This window comes from Erythrolamprus reginae, chromosome 2 (assembly GCF_031021105.1).
Source record: "Erythrolamprus reginae isolate rEryReg1 chromosome 2, rEryReg1.hap1, whole genome shotgun sequence".
NCBI classification, from domain to species: Eukaryota; Metazoa; Chordata; class Lepidosauria; order Squamata; family Dipsadidae; genus Erythrolamprus; species Erythrolamprus reginae.
Window position 1 is genome coordinate 226,334,488 of NC_091951.1, and position 14,858 is coordinate 226,349,345.

The 14,858-nt window shown below is 45.3% G+C and overlaps 1 protein-coding gene across 1 annotated transcript in view; it reads right to left on the minus strand.

Moving 5' to 3' along the window:
• The window catches only part of POLR2B (RNA polymerase II subunit B), a 45,605-nt gene that overhangs the window by 21,437 nt on the left and 9,310 nt on the right, over positions 1 to 14,858 (minus strand). The window contains exons 7-13 of the mRNA XM_070742116.1: positions 11,703 to 11,867; positions 5,775 to 5,971; positions 4,717 to 4,836; positions 3,059 to 3,245; positions 2,413 to 2,556; positions 683 to 822; positions 484 to 595 (exon numbers count right to left, since the gene is read on the minus strand). Coding sequence (XP_070598217.1) covers positions 484 to 595; positions 683 to 822; positions 2,413 to 2,556; positions 3,059 to 3,245; positions 4,717 to 4,836; positions 5,775 to 5,971; positions 11,703 to 11,867 — 1,065 coding nt within the window. The remainder of the gene's footprint in view (positions 1 to 483; positions 596 to 682; positions 823 to 2,412; positions 2,557 to 3,058; positions 3,246 to 4,716; positions 4,837 to 5,774; positions 5,972 to 11,702; positions 11,868 to 14,858) is intronic.

Genomic DNA, 14,858 nt, shown 5'->3' on the forward strand with positions numbered 1-14,858 from the left:
GCGGGACCCGGGGGAAGAGCCTTCTCTGTGACGGCCCCGACCCTCTGGAACCAACTCCCCCCAGATATCAGAGTTGCCCCACCCTCCTTGCCTTTCGTAAGCTCCTTAAAACCCACCTCTGTCATCAGGCATGGGGGGACTGAGATATTCCCTTCCCCCTAGGCTTATAAAATTTATGCATATGTATGTATGATTGGTTTCTTAAATTGGGTTTTACATTACTTTTAATATTAGATTTGTTCATATTGTCTTTTTACTGTTGTTAGCTGCCCCGAGTCTACGGAGAGGGGCGGCATACAAATCTAATAAGTAAGTAAGTAAGTAAGTAAGTAAGTAAGTAAGTAAGTAAGTAAGTAAGTAAGTAAGTAAGTAAATAAATAAAATCATGAATCTTTTTTCTACTTCATCATATTTTATTTATTTTATTTTTTTGGTCTAGTTGGCAGCTATATATAGGACTGCTGGAATTACAGCAAAATTTACCTCTGATACAATGATGTCCATTTGCCGCCGCAGTTTTCTCAGCGTATTCATAAGTTGCTCTGGATCTTTGTGAATTCCAACCCAGCAACCATTCACAAATATTTTTGTGGCGCTTATGGAAAAAAGGGAAACAATTAAGCTGCTGTTTTAGAGGGAACCATATAGAAGCTAATGGAATTACATCGCACTTGGTCCTTACTCTGCAATTGCTGCTGGGGAGATTTCTTCCAGGTTTTCCATACTCCATTCTTCTAAAAATTCCAGAATTGGGGATGGCTGAGACCCCACAGAAATATAGGCCATCAGAGCAAGGTTCTTCACAAGTCCCACAGCATGACCCTAAGAACAAACACAGGATAGGTTTTTCAATCTTAACAAGCTGTTATGCACAAAAGTTCTGGCAGTTTTTGAAATTATAGCAACATTTAAGACAAGACTCAAGACTATTATATGAGAAGGGATCCTGAGCCACATTTGGTGGAAGACAAAATCTGTGAAACCCTTTTTGAAGATTTTGTGGAGCACCCTGTAACATAGTTCCCTCTAAGCTGAGCAGTGAGCAATCGCTCACTTAAAAATCATCATCAACTCAGAGTTTTCCAAACCTGCCCAGAAGCCGAGAGGGAAAGAGTGAGAGGGAAGGAGAGAGAGAGGAAGAGAGAGAAACAGATAGAAAAAAGAGAGGAAGGAAAAGAGAAAGAAAAAGAATGGGAGTAAGGAAGAGAGAAAGAAAATCAAAATCTAGTTTGAAACTAGCTCAACTATTTAAGTGGCATTTTGATATTGATAGAGTTGCCCTAATATGAGCTCATTGTTATAGACACACAGTACAGTATTTTATTTTGAAATTCTCTGAGGCAAAACAGGGTGGGTTTTTTATTGGTTTGTTTGTTTGTTTGTTTATTTATTTATTTATTTATTATTTCTGTGCCGCCCAGTCCCAAAGGGACTGCCGCTCAGACACTATACTTTTCCGCCCACCCCCCAAATAAATTAGAGGGAACACTGCCCTGTAATAATTGCGCTGAATTTTGGCAGTTAGTTCGTTAAAACATTCCTACTATTCCAAGATACTGTAGAAACAATAAGGAAATGTATGACAAAAGCCCTAGAACAAACTTAACACTTAAAAAAAATCCTGCAGGATTATCCCACAAATGGGAGAAAAGGAATATCCTAGCCTAGCCTAAGTTATTTTACAATAATACCACACTCATTGCAGCTGTTCCATAAATGTTCCTTGTGGCCAACAGAAATGGGCTGTGGCTCTTCATGGATAACTCAGTTCACAAATCCTTCACGTTAACTTATTGTGTTTCATTACCAACCAATTTTAACTCGAGAAGATGTTTTAAAATCTGTAAAGGCACTCTACTAAATACTTTACACATGCACTTTTTCACAACAGCAATTTTGCCTATGAAAATTAGGCTAGTTTTCCTATGCAAGCTAAATTACCCTATGCAAAGCTGCCAAATTCACATGGGAAAAACCTTACTGCTCCAAGTTTTTTGAAAATTCTATTCATTGATGGTTACAGAGGTACTGTATTTTTCTGAGTATAAGAAGCACCTTAATTTGGAGAGGAAAACAGGGGGGAAATCTCTCTACTAGGATTCATCTGGCTAGCATCCTTAGTCTGTTCAGTTTCAGCACATTATTTTAGGGTTAGGGGTTAAAAAGTCTTTTTCAGAGGGAGTAGGCATGAAAACAATCCTGCAAAGACTTAGGGCTAGAAAAAACCTTCTTTGGAAGGAGTAGGAAGCTGCAAAGATCATTAACACTTAATTAGGGTTGGAAAAAAAAAAGCTTCGAAAAAGCTACATTCGGAGTATAAGATGCACACAAATTTTCAGCCTCTTTTAGGGAGGAAAAAGATGCATCTTATACTCCAAAAAATACGGTTCTTAAATACAATCTTTGCATTACCTCTGGAGTTTCAGCAGGACAAACCATTCCCCACAAAGTGTTGTGCAATTGCCTGGGCTTTGCTAATTTACCATCCCTTCCAATAGGCGAGTTTAAGCGTCTCAAATGGGAAAGTGTAGAAGCAAAGGTGAGACGATTCAATACCTGAAGAAATGCAATCAAGGACATTTTTAGGCTTTTCATAACATAAGAAACCTAACTCTTGTTGCTATAAAGTCTAACAGTTATGTTATAAACTCTGAGGAATATGTCACTGGCAGTGAGTATGACTGACGCAAACATGCGCAGTGCAGAATTTTTTTAAAAAAATTGCAAAAAAGGGCAAAAACAAGAATGCAACGCATGCGCAGTGCTGGAAATTCAACTTCTGCGCATGCTCAGAAGTTCCTGCGGTACAGATTTTTTTTTTTTACAGTAGTCTTATTTGCTTGTGGGTCGACCCGCCTTGAGACAGATAGAGGAGTGGTATCTTGATTCCTAAAACCATCGAAAATATGTGTTTTCCAGTGAAAGGGTCATTCGACTCTCAAAGTGGTCACGATTCGCAGGTTGAGAACCGCTCTCTTTAAAGAACCTACACTTTGAATGGCAGGAGTATCTAAAACAAATCACACTTATACTTTCACACAACAGACAATACACTTACTTGTGATACTCCAGCTCTAGCCTGGTGAGCTTTCTTCTGATCTCCCCAGTTGCCAGTTGCTAATGAATATTTCAAACCATCTGATAGAATCCTTGTTTTAATTGCCAACTCCAAGTTAAAATCTTTGCCTCTGTCAATAAATTTCTGGGCATATATTCTAACTTCTTTCAGCAAATTCTTAAACATTCTGTTTAAGAAAACAGAATCATGGAATAACAGTTAAGTGCAATTCTGCATATTTCCCCATAATCTTACACATACAATACCCAACCAAAAGGTCTCTATTTGCAAAAGATTAGCCAGAGTTGAAACCAGGTTGCAACAGGACTAACATTCTCAGGATGGATACCAGACGAATAGTCTTTTCAACAATATCAGAGCATTTAAATCACTCAGATACTATCAATCTGATTATCCTGACATTGTATAAGGAAGCATTTGAAAAAAAGAGAAAAGAAATAAAGAGCTATGTTTTTAAAAAACCATTAAGTAAAACACCAGACTCAGGAACAAAATCTTTTATGCCTTCCACTATTTTCTGTCTCCTTGATTATCCAAGCACTATTTAAAAAGAAGAGTTGAGAACTGTTTAAATAGTCTAGAAGAGTAATGTGTTTCAGTAATCATCATAATTTTATGTGGTCTCACTTAAAGGGTCTCAACATGAAGATTTTACTGGATATAAAGTCAACAACCCTTGAAATGTGCATTATTTTACTTTATTCTTCCAGGGTAAGCAGTATTTATCAAAGAAGGGGAAAAGGTTAGAAAACAAAAACGCTAAAGGTGAGAGATAAAGGAAAAGAAAATTTAATGTCAGTTTACAAACACACTATTAATCATAGTTTTTTATACCATTTTATCCTTGCAAACCAGTTTTGATTCCATGTACTATCAACATATTCTCTACACCTAACCTCTTTGAGAGTCTCATTATTTTCAGCTAACCATGATATTATATTCCCAGTCTTTTCTGTCCTCTTGATCCATTCATTCTTCCTTCATATATTTCTCTCATAATTTGATTTTTTAGGATCAAACCAACTCAATGTATTCCTTTTGCAGATTTCAAAAACAGACACTTTTTTTTATTCAATTCACATTTAACATCTCTTATCCAGAAATTTATTTATTTATTTTATTTATTTACTTATTGGATTTATATGCCGCCCCTCTCCAAAGACTCGGGGCAGCTAACAGCAATCATAAAACAGCGTACAATAATAATCCAATACTAAAAACGATTAAAAACCCATTAATATAAAAAACCAAACATACATACAGACATACCATGCATAAAATTGTAAAGGCCTAGGGGGAAAGGGAATCTCAATTCCCCCATGCCTGGCGGCAGAGGTGGGTTTTAAGGAGCTTACGAAAGGCGAGGAGGGTGGGGGCAATTCTAATCTCTGGGGGGAGTTGGTTCCAGAGAGTCGGGGCCGCCACAGAGAAGGCTCTTCCCCTGGGTCCCGCCAAGTGGCATTGTTTAGTTGACGGGACCCGGAGAAGACCCACTCTGTGGGAGCTAACTGTCGCTGGGATTCGTACAGGCCATCATATTCTACACAGCAGTAAATATGTGTATTTTTACACATAACTTTTCAAAAAGATGCAGTGTACTTACCCAATGTAAAGCAATAGTGACCCCATGTACTCACCCTCTGAAGAGGAAAGCAAGCAATGGTCCTGCCAAGTCAAGCCGCTTGTTGCCATAGTGATCCCTATCGTCTAGTTCCCGCCTCCCTAAGGCTGCTAGTAATAATCTATGAACCATATACCTGAGAAACAATGATTGACAAATATTACAGGAAGGTAGAAGTGCAGGTTTCTGGATTGTATACATAATACACATCAGCAATAATAAAGGAATCTGCCCAATCTATCATCTATTCAGAAAAATCAACTTGTTATCCCAAGTATCTCACTGCATGTTATTTAAATCTTCTGCCAATAATTTTAAAGTTGTAATTAGCTAAATTCAACTTTTGAGGGTTTTTTGTAGATAACAAAACCCAGAATATCTGTACGATCATTCAGGAACCTTTCATTTGCCTTATGAAATTAATTAATTAATGAAGCACCAACAAACTATTAAATAATAAACTATAATACATAAATGGGATAAACAGGAATGCTGGTACTGAGGTCCTCTAAACAGCATAACCATTCGGAAAATTTCCACTGTACCTTTGACCCCCTGCATTTAAATAAATAAATTATAAATTATAAATAAATAATAAAAAAGCTGGTCCCAGTGACTGACTCAAATTTGATTTGGCATCATTATCCTGCGACACACATTTGCCTTCATTCGTAATAAAACAGCATTTCACTGTATCTCATTGAGCCAGTAAATAAACTTTACAAATGAACTGGATCATAAATAAATATATTTTGAAATACTCACTCCCAAAGCAGCAGGATGTTGCACTTTTATCATCCCCCCCCCCAAACAGGTTTCTGAATCTCCCCTACCTGGAACACTTTACCTATATTGATTTCAACTGCCATAATCCCCAGCCAATATGAACATTTAAACCACAGGTCTTGATATTTGGCATCTTTAAGACTTGTGGACTTCAACTCCCAGAATTCTCCAGCTAGCATAGTTGGCTGGAGAATTCTGGGAGTTGAAGTCCATAAATCTTAAAGTTGCCAAGTTTGAAGACCTCTGACATAAACATTTACATGAATAGTATTCTTTATCAATACATACCCAAGAAAATAAGCCTTTTTAGTTTCACAGAAGTCACTGACACCCACATGTGGAAGCATCTCTTTCTGTAAGACCTCTTTGGCATACTTGATTCTCTTCTCTTTAGTGACACCGGGCTTTGCACCTCTTGAACCAATGAAATTCAACGCAACATTCTGTTCCTGAATGACAAATGCTTCATCCAAAGAGGGCTTAACCTATTTTGCACACATAAAAAGAAAATGAGAGTTACCTTCTATACAGAACTTCTTAGAAATACATGATTAAATGAAGATGCACAAAAATAATCAACAACTTCCAGCATGTTTCCCGCAGAATTTATTTAGTGTTCATCCTTATGAAATAAAAGTGTATCAATGGTCACAAATAATGCGGGTGAGAATGCTGGTGAGACCACATTTGGAATACTGTGTTCAGTTCTGGAGACCTCACCTACAAAAAGATATTGACAAAATTGAACGGGTCCAAAGACGGGCTATAAGAATGGTGGAAGGTCTTAAGCATAAAATGTATCAAGAAAGACTTAATGAACTCAATCTGTATAGTCTGGAGGACAGAAGGAAAAGGGGGGACATGATCGAAACATTTAAATATATTAAAGGGTTAAATAAGGTCCAGGAGGGAAGTGTTTTTAATAGGAAAGTGAACACAAGAACAAGGGGACACAATCTGAAGTTAGTTGGGGGAAAGATCAAAAGCAACATGAGAAAATATTATTTTACTGAAAGAGTAGTATATCCTTGGAACAAACTTCCATCAGACGTGGTAGATAAATCCACAGTAACTGAATTTAAACTTGCCTGGGATAAACATATATCCATCCTAAGATAAAATACAGAAAATAGTATAAGGGCAGACTAGATCAGAGGTCCCCAACCGCCGGTCCGCGGACCAGGACCGGGCCGTTGGGTTTTTCAGCCGGTCCGCAGCGGCGCTGACAGCTAGCTCCGCGGCCCTGCGCCTGGTCAGAGCTCGCTCTGTGTGGATTTATAATGTTTTCTGCCATAGCCGTGACAGCTCGCAGCTCCCGGCAGAGAACATTATGCAGGACGGGGTGGGGCGTCGGGCGGGTCTTAGTGACGCAGCCCTCCACAGCACAGCATGGTACCTGTTGTACGTCACAGGGTGGGTCTTAGTGACAGCATGGTGTGTTCCTGACGGGGTGGGGCGGCAGGCTCTCCTTACTGACACGCCCCCGGCAGAACATGTTATGTGGGGCGTGCTGGGGCAGCAGACTGGCTTCAGTGACGCGGCTCCCGGTACCGGTGTTAAGTGTGTAGCGCTGCTAAGCAGCAGCGCTGTATACACTGACGCTCAATGTATAATGCTGCTACTTAGCAGCGCTGTACACAGAGGTCCCGCCAGCATCCTCCCCATACAGCGCTGTCTGGTGCATATAGCAGTGCTAGTAGCAGTGCTGTACACTGAAACTCAATGTACAGTGCTGCTACTCGCAGAATGTGCTCAGGCAGGAGCAGGGACAAGCAGGTCATGTGTGTCCAGCGCTCCTTCCCCTCCTGCTAGCTGCGAGTTGGAGGGGGAGGGGCTCTGGATGCTAATGGAAAGCTAGATATGACGTCAGGTGTCCCACCCTTATGACTCCTGTAGCTGTGTTCTGGTGTCGTGCGGCCCAGCAGCAGATTTTCTGGTTAAAGTGAAAAAAGCAAATAACAGTGAAAATTCATAGCAGCAGTGGCTGTGTCCAGTAGCAGCAGTAGTGGTCATCATCATCAGTGCCCGTCTCCAGTAGCAATAGCCATCTTTCTGTGTTAGGGGCCCACTACGCCTTCACCTCTAACCCTTGTAAAATGAGTAAAAAACAAACATCACTGAAGAGCTTCTTTGAAAAGGAAGAAAGACCCAATGAGACAGATGAAGACTCCATGACTGCTAAAAAAAAGAAAGCTGCATTTAAAAGAAAATACAATGAGTCCTACTTAAATTATGGGTTCATCGCAACTGGCGATTCACATGCCCCAAGCCCACTCTGTCTGATATGTGGCGACCGGCTATCCAACGAGGCCATGAAGCCTTCAAAACTGGTTCGCCACTTACAGACCAAGCACCCTGCATCAAAAGACAAGCCTTTGGAGTTTTTTTAAAGAAAAAAACGCGAACACGAAGGACAGAAGCAATTATTGAAGGCCACCACATCAACAAATGTGTCTGCTCTGAGAGCATCATTCTTAGTGGCTAGCCGCATTGCCAAGGCTAAGAAGACCTTCACTATTGGTGAAGAGTTGATCCTGCCTGCCGCTAAGGACATTTGCCAGGAACTTTTAGGAGAGGCTGCAGTTTAAAAAGTGGCACAGGTTCCTCTTTCAGCGAGCACTGTCAGTAGACGAATTAATGAAATAGCAGAAGACATCGAGGTACAATTGTTGGAGAGGATTAATGCGTCACCATGGTACGCAATCCAGGTTGACGAGTCTACTGACGTTGACAACAAGGCAATGATGCTTGTTTATGTGCGATATATTTTTCAAGAGGATGTGCATGAGGATATGTTATGTGTATTATTGTTGCCAGCCAACACCACAGGTGCAGAACTATTCAAGTCTTTGGATGATTACATATCAGGAAACCTAAACTGGTCATTTTGTGTCGGTATATGCACAGACGGAGCAGCTGCCATAACTGGACGGCATTCTGGTTTAACTACCCGGGTCAAAGAGGTTGCGTCTGAATGCGACTCTACGCACTGTGTCATCCATAGAGAAATGCTGGCAAGCCGAAAAATGTCACCTGAACTTAACAGTGTTTTGCAAGATGTGATTAAAGTTATTAATCACATAAAAGCACATGCCCTTAACTCACGTCTGTTTGAGCAGCTCTGTGAGGAGATGGACGCAGAGCACAAACGTCTTCTCCTACACACAGAAGTCAGATGGCTTTCTAAAGGTAGAGCACTGGCCAGAGTTTTTGAGTTACGAGACCCGCTTTATAGATTTCTTTTAGAAAAAGAATCGCCACTTGCAGCACATTTCAGTAGTAAGGAATGGGTTACAAAACTTGCTTACTTATGTGACATATTCAACTTTTTGAACGAACTTAATCTGTCACTTCAGGGGAGAATGACAACTGCCTTCAAGTTGGCAGATAAAGTTGCTGCATTTAAAGCCAAACTGGAAGTGTGGGGACTGCGAGTGAGAACAGGGATATTTGACATGTTTCAAACATTAGCAGGAATTTTGGAAGAGACCGAGCCTGAGCCTTCATTCTCCCAACTGGTACATGATCACCTATCTCAGCTTTCAGAACAGTTTGAGCGCTATTTTCCGACCACAAAAGACCCACGAACTAGGAAGGAATGGATTCGCAACCCATTTGTGAACAAGCCAGGTGAATCGACCTTGTCCGTGCTTGAAGAAGACCAACTGCTTGAGATTGCAAATGATGGTAGCCTTAAAAGTATGTTTGAGACTTCAAATCTCCCAACATTCTGGATTAAAGTCCAGGCTGAATATCCTGGGATCGCCACCAAAGCACTGAAAACTCTGCTTCCTTTTCCAACATCCTATCTTTGTGAAACTGGGTTTTCTGCCATGACAACAGCAAAAACGAGATTACGGAGTAGACTGGACATAAGGAACACACTTCGGGTTTCACTGTCTCCCATCACCCCTAGATGGGACCGTCTTGTTGCAGGAAAACAAGCCCAGTGCTCCCACTGATCCAGGGAAAAAAGCCTGGTGCTCCCACTCATTCTGAACCTATGGTAAGTTGAATCACATTCTCATTATAAATGTCATAATTATATGATAAGTATGCACTAAGCTCCATGCCTCCATAACCCCACCCCCATATGACCAAAGCCCCCACCCCCCACCCCCACCGGGCCATGGAAAACTGGTCTAGCTTAAAGCCGGTCCCTGGTGCAAAAAAGGTTGGGGACCTCTGGACTAGATGGACCAGGAAGTCTTTTTCTGCCGTCAGACTTCTATGTTTCTATAAAGATAGCATTATATAATCTCTACATTTCTAAAGCAAAATTATCAAATTATAGTTCAAGGTACTTTATCCTTTATAGTAAAGTGGAAGTACCTTTCTTATCACGAGAAGAAGAACGGAACAAGTCAGGGCTAATTCTACGTGTTCTACTGGAAAGTAGGGATTCTGATTTCTTTCTGTTCCATAAAGCAGACTCCCTTTCTTTAATATTTTGTGCTGACTTCAACTCAATTTGATTTGGCTCACCCCTTAAATTTCATTCTAACACACTGTAACTGGTAAAGGATGCATAGGACAGTGAAGAAACTCTCTTTCTGTCCTAGAGTAGGTATATAGGGTCCATCTTCCTATAACCAAAAATATATTTTGGAGTAAGTCCAACTACTATTCTTGGAGGTGAAGCTAACAGGTAAGAGCTATATAGCCTCTTTGTGTACAAAGTTGCTGTCTGAAAAGAATCTATATACTGTACTTTGTAGTCTTTATAAACATAGGTGGCTGCATCCCAGAGCTGCCATCCAAATGTCTATTAATGCGCAACACTCAAGAGTGTTGTGAAGCTGGCTGTGAATATCAGGCAACGCCACTTTTTATATTATAACCTGAAACTCATCTTCTCTGATTTCTTGTTTCTATGAAGGAGATAAGACTGTCTAATGAATTAACTCCTCCTAACCTTTTTGCACACCAAGCTTCAGCCATACATTATTGGTGATGGAATAGGCTGTGTTTAGTTAAACCATAGTTGTATCTGATTTTCTGCCACCCCGCATGTCTATTTTGGCATCAATGGACCTCATTCTTCAAACTGGTTAATCATGCTTTATTAGTGCTCCTTCTCATCAATATGATGTCATTTCATACTTCTAGACTAACTGATGCCCTGTATCTTGTCTGACATATTCCTTGGATGCCCAATCACATTGGCCAATAAAGAATTATAAACTAATCTAATCTAATCAAAGGTGTAGGGGGAGTGTTTCTGTTATTTGGCCATGGCATCCTCCTGGTGCATGATTCTATACTGTTGTGTTTGGGCCTGGGCCAGCCGTTGCTCCCACAGATGGGAGAGACGCGGCACAAAGTGAATGTGAAAGCCTGGCTAACAGCCAGGAAGACGTGGCAGACAGCCAGGAGGAAGAGGCCACTGGGACGCAGGATTCAGCAGACAGCCCAGGGGATTTGACATACAGTCCCTCAGACAGTCTTTCATCTCTGGATTCTTCTGCAGATCAATATATTGATCTGCGTAGCCAAAGAGCTATGCAAAGAAGGGATCGCTTTAAGGAGTATTACAAGTCATTATAGGAGCACCTGGGCTGGGTGTGGTTCTTATACTGAGGGCTGGATGTGGTTCCCTTAATGAGGGCTAAAGGTATAAAAGAGAACAACAGCCCAAGGCAAACTGTGGCTGTTTATCTGTGTTATTTTGTGGTTCCTGCTCTGAAGTTTCTGTTCCGTGCCGTTGGAGTTTTCAAACCAGCTTTTTCAGACAAGTGGGAGGTGAAAACTCTGGGACTTGCTGTTTGCTTTAAAGATTCAAAAGGACTCCTGAAACGTCTTTGCTCATTCCAAGTTGTCTTTGTTTGTTTTTTCCTGTGTTTTTGTATGTGGCTGAAGTAAGCCTTGCACTATCATTGTTTTTGGACACTAAGAACTGTTTTGAGTAACCCTTTTTTGTTTATTTAATACAAGTTTGCTGATTAGCAGAGCATGTGTGTGTTTGATTTCTTTTCCTTGGACTATTACTCATTGCCTGAGCCAGTCAGGCAGAACATATACATGCAGTGAAAGCTGCATGGTCTGCTTCTCTCTTCTTTACTATCATCCTTTCATTCTCCAAGACATAGTTGATTCCTTCCTCTAGAAATTGCATGCAGTTTAATTTGCTTTGGAGTTTAATAATGTGAGAAAAGCAGATCTAATAATACACATTAATCTAACTTAGCAATTAAGATATAAAATCATATACTTTACCATTTCCATCATCTCAGGATCTTCAAAGTCATAAATTATATGCTCCAAGATGTCTCTGTCAGATACAAACCCCAATGCACGGAACACAATAATGATGGGCACTTCCTGTTTGATATATGGCAAAGTTGCCACAATACGTTGACCTATCGCACTCTTCTTTGCACCCTGAAGTCAGAACAAATGCAACATTTATGCCATCAAACTGTATTTAGGCAATATTTGATCATTTTCAGATGCACTGCAATTAAAAAATACAGTGGTACCTCAAGATACGAACCCCTCGTCTTACGAACAACCCGAGATACGAACCCGGGGTTGAGAAAATTTTTGCCTGTTCTTACGAACTTTTTTCGTCTTATGAACGCCAAACCCAAACTTCCGGGTTCGGCATTCCGGAGGCTACTGGGAAGCCCCGCAGCCCGGCTGTCACCTTTTAAAACAGCTGGGGGGCTTCCCAGCAGCCTCCCGAAGCCGAACCCGGAAGTTCGGGTTTGGCGTTCGGCTTCGGGAGGCTGCTGGGAAGCCACCCGGCTGTTTTAAAAGGTGACAGCCGGGCGGCGGTGGCGGCAGGTTGGTAAGACGGAAAACGTTCGGGAGGCCGCTTTGGGTTTTTGGCTGGGAGGGAGGGCAGGAGGTCTGGCGCTGGGAGAGGGAGCCAGGAAGGTCCTCCTGCTCCCCCCCTCAGCGAAAAACACAAAGAGGGTCTGCCGCCGCATGACAGGCAGGGCGGAGCAGCGTGGAGCAGCGTGAGTCTGAAACCGCCAGCGGCTTCAGCTTCCCATTGCTCCGCGGGCGGCAGCAGACTGCATTTGTATTTTTGGCTGGGGGGGGGAAGCAGGAGGCGCAGGATCGGGCCGGCGGTGGGCGCGGGGAGAGGCAGCAGGTCTGCATCCTGGGCGGGCGGCGGGCGAGGAGGCGCGACCAAGCGGGCCCGGCTCAGGCTCCGGCTAGGACGGGGCGGGCAGCGGCTGGGTGCTGTGGCGAGGGTGCGTCCGACTCGGGGCTGGAGGCGCCCGACGCAGCGGGGAACATCAGCGTGGGAGGCAGGAGAGGACCAGGCAACCGGAGCAGCGTCGCCGGCGCTCCCGGCTTGGCTTCCCTCGCCGCCGCAGGCAACGCGCGCTGTGATCTTCCAGGCCGGCGAGGCTCAGTGACGGAAGGCAGCTGCCGGGCCGGGCTTGATCCGCTGAGGCTGGCTGAGCTGGAAGATCGCAGCATGCGTTGCCTGCGCCAACGAGGGAAGCCAAGCCGGGAGCAATGTCGCCGCCACAGGCAACGCGCGCTGCGATCTTCCAGGCCGGCGAGGCTCAGTGATGGAAGGCAGCTGCCGGTCCGGGCTTGATCCGCTGAGGCTGGCTGAGCCGGAAGATCGCAGCGCGCGTTGCCTGCACCGGCGAGGGAAGCCAAGCCGGGAGCGATCTTCCGGCTCAGCCAGCCTCAGCGGATCAAGCCCGGCCCAGCAGCTGCCTTCCGTCACTGAGCCTCGCCGGCCTGGAAGATCGCAGCGCGCGTTGCCTGTGGCGGCTCCGAAGTGGCACAAAGCTCTCCCTGCTTCCTCTGCAGACGGGAAGATCTTTGCGGAAGGCGGCCGCAGGAGGAGGAAGAGGAGGATAAGCTGCAGCAGCCCCCGCTCCCCCGGCACAAAGCTAACCCCGCCCCCTGGGCAGCCAGAAGGCTCCTTTGGGAAGGCGGCCGCAGGGGGAGGAGGTGGAGAGGCAGGATAACTTTGCGCCGCTTCAGAGCCCGTTTCTTTCCTGCTGCCACTATCTCCTTGAAGGTTTTCCCGACGAAGCGCTGCGCTGGGCTCCAAAGTGGCGCAAAGTTCTCCCTGCCTCCTCTGCGGCCACCTTCCCCAAGGAGCCTCCCAACCGCAGAGGAGGCAGGGAGAACTTTGCGCCACTTTGGAGCTGGGCAAGAATGATCTTCTGCTGGCCATGGGCGAAGGGCAGGGAAGTCTCTTGCACCAGCTGCTACAGCCACCGGCTTCCCCGCCCTTCGCCCATGGCCGGCAGAAGATCGCCGCCGCCGCCCACTGGCTGCAAGCGCTCTGCCAGGCGGCCAGGAGGCATTCAGGGCGAAGTGCATGGAGGAATGGGAAGCTGAAGCCACCAGCGTTTGAGCTTCCCATTCCTCCATGCCCTGAATGCCTCCTGGCTCAAGCGGGCGGCAGCAGACCGTCTTTGTGTTTTCGGCTCGGGGAGGAGGGAGTTAGGAAGGTCCTACTTCTCCCCCCCAGCCAAAACCCCAATGCCTGTTTGCTGCTGCACGATTTAGCGGCGAAGTGATGTGGAGGGATGGAAAGCTGAAACCGCCCGGTTTCAGCTCCCCATTCCTCCACGTCACTTCGCTCCTGTCCTGGCTAAACCGTGCGGCAGCAAACAGGCTTTGGGGTTTTGGCTGGGGGGAGGAAGGTCCTACTTCCCCCCCCAGCCAAAACCCCAAAGCCTGTTTGCTGTCCCACCCATCGCCCGTATCCCCCCCCGCTGCCGCCGCCCGCTGGCTGCGAGCGCTCTGCCAGGCGGCCAGGAGGCATTCAGCGCGTGGAGGAATGGGAAGCACAAACGCCGGTGGCTTCAGCTTCCCATTCCTCCATGCACTTCGCCCTGAATGCTTCTTGGCCGCCTGGCAGAGCGCTCACAGCCAGCGGGCGGCGGCGGGGGGGGGGATACGGGCGATGGGTGGGACAGAGGGGCGGGGTTAAGTCTCCTTCGGCAGCTGGGGAACTGCCCGGCTTTGTTGTTTTGGCTGCAGCGGGTGCTGTGGTGGGGACCTTTGGGTTTTTGGCTGGTGGGGGAAGGTGAAGCACTGGGGTGGGGTGGCCGGCCCTCCTGCCTCCTCCCCCAGCCAAAAACACAAAGCCAGGCAGCCTCAAGCCGCCAAAGGAGCCTCCTGATTCTCCCCACTTCTCTGTCCCGCTCATTGCCCGTGTCCGGCAGAAGCTGCTGCCCGATTGCTATTAGCCGGCGGGATGCAAAGTGCTGGGGTGGGGGGGTGTCCTGACAGCCCCCCCACCCCAATGTGAGCGGCGGGGAGTCGCCCATGGCCGGCAGAAGATCGCTCTTGCTGACCTGATGCCTCGCGGTGAAGCCGGGCAAGAGCGATCTTCTGCTGGCCATGGGCGACTCCCCGCCGCTCGCCCATGGCCGGCAGAAGATC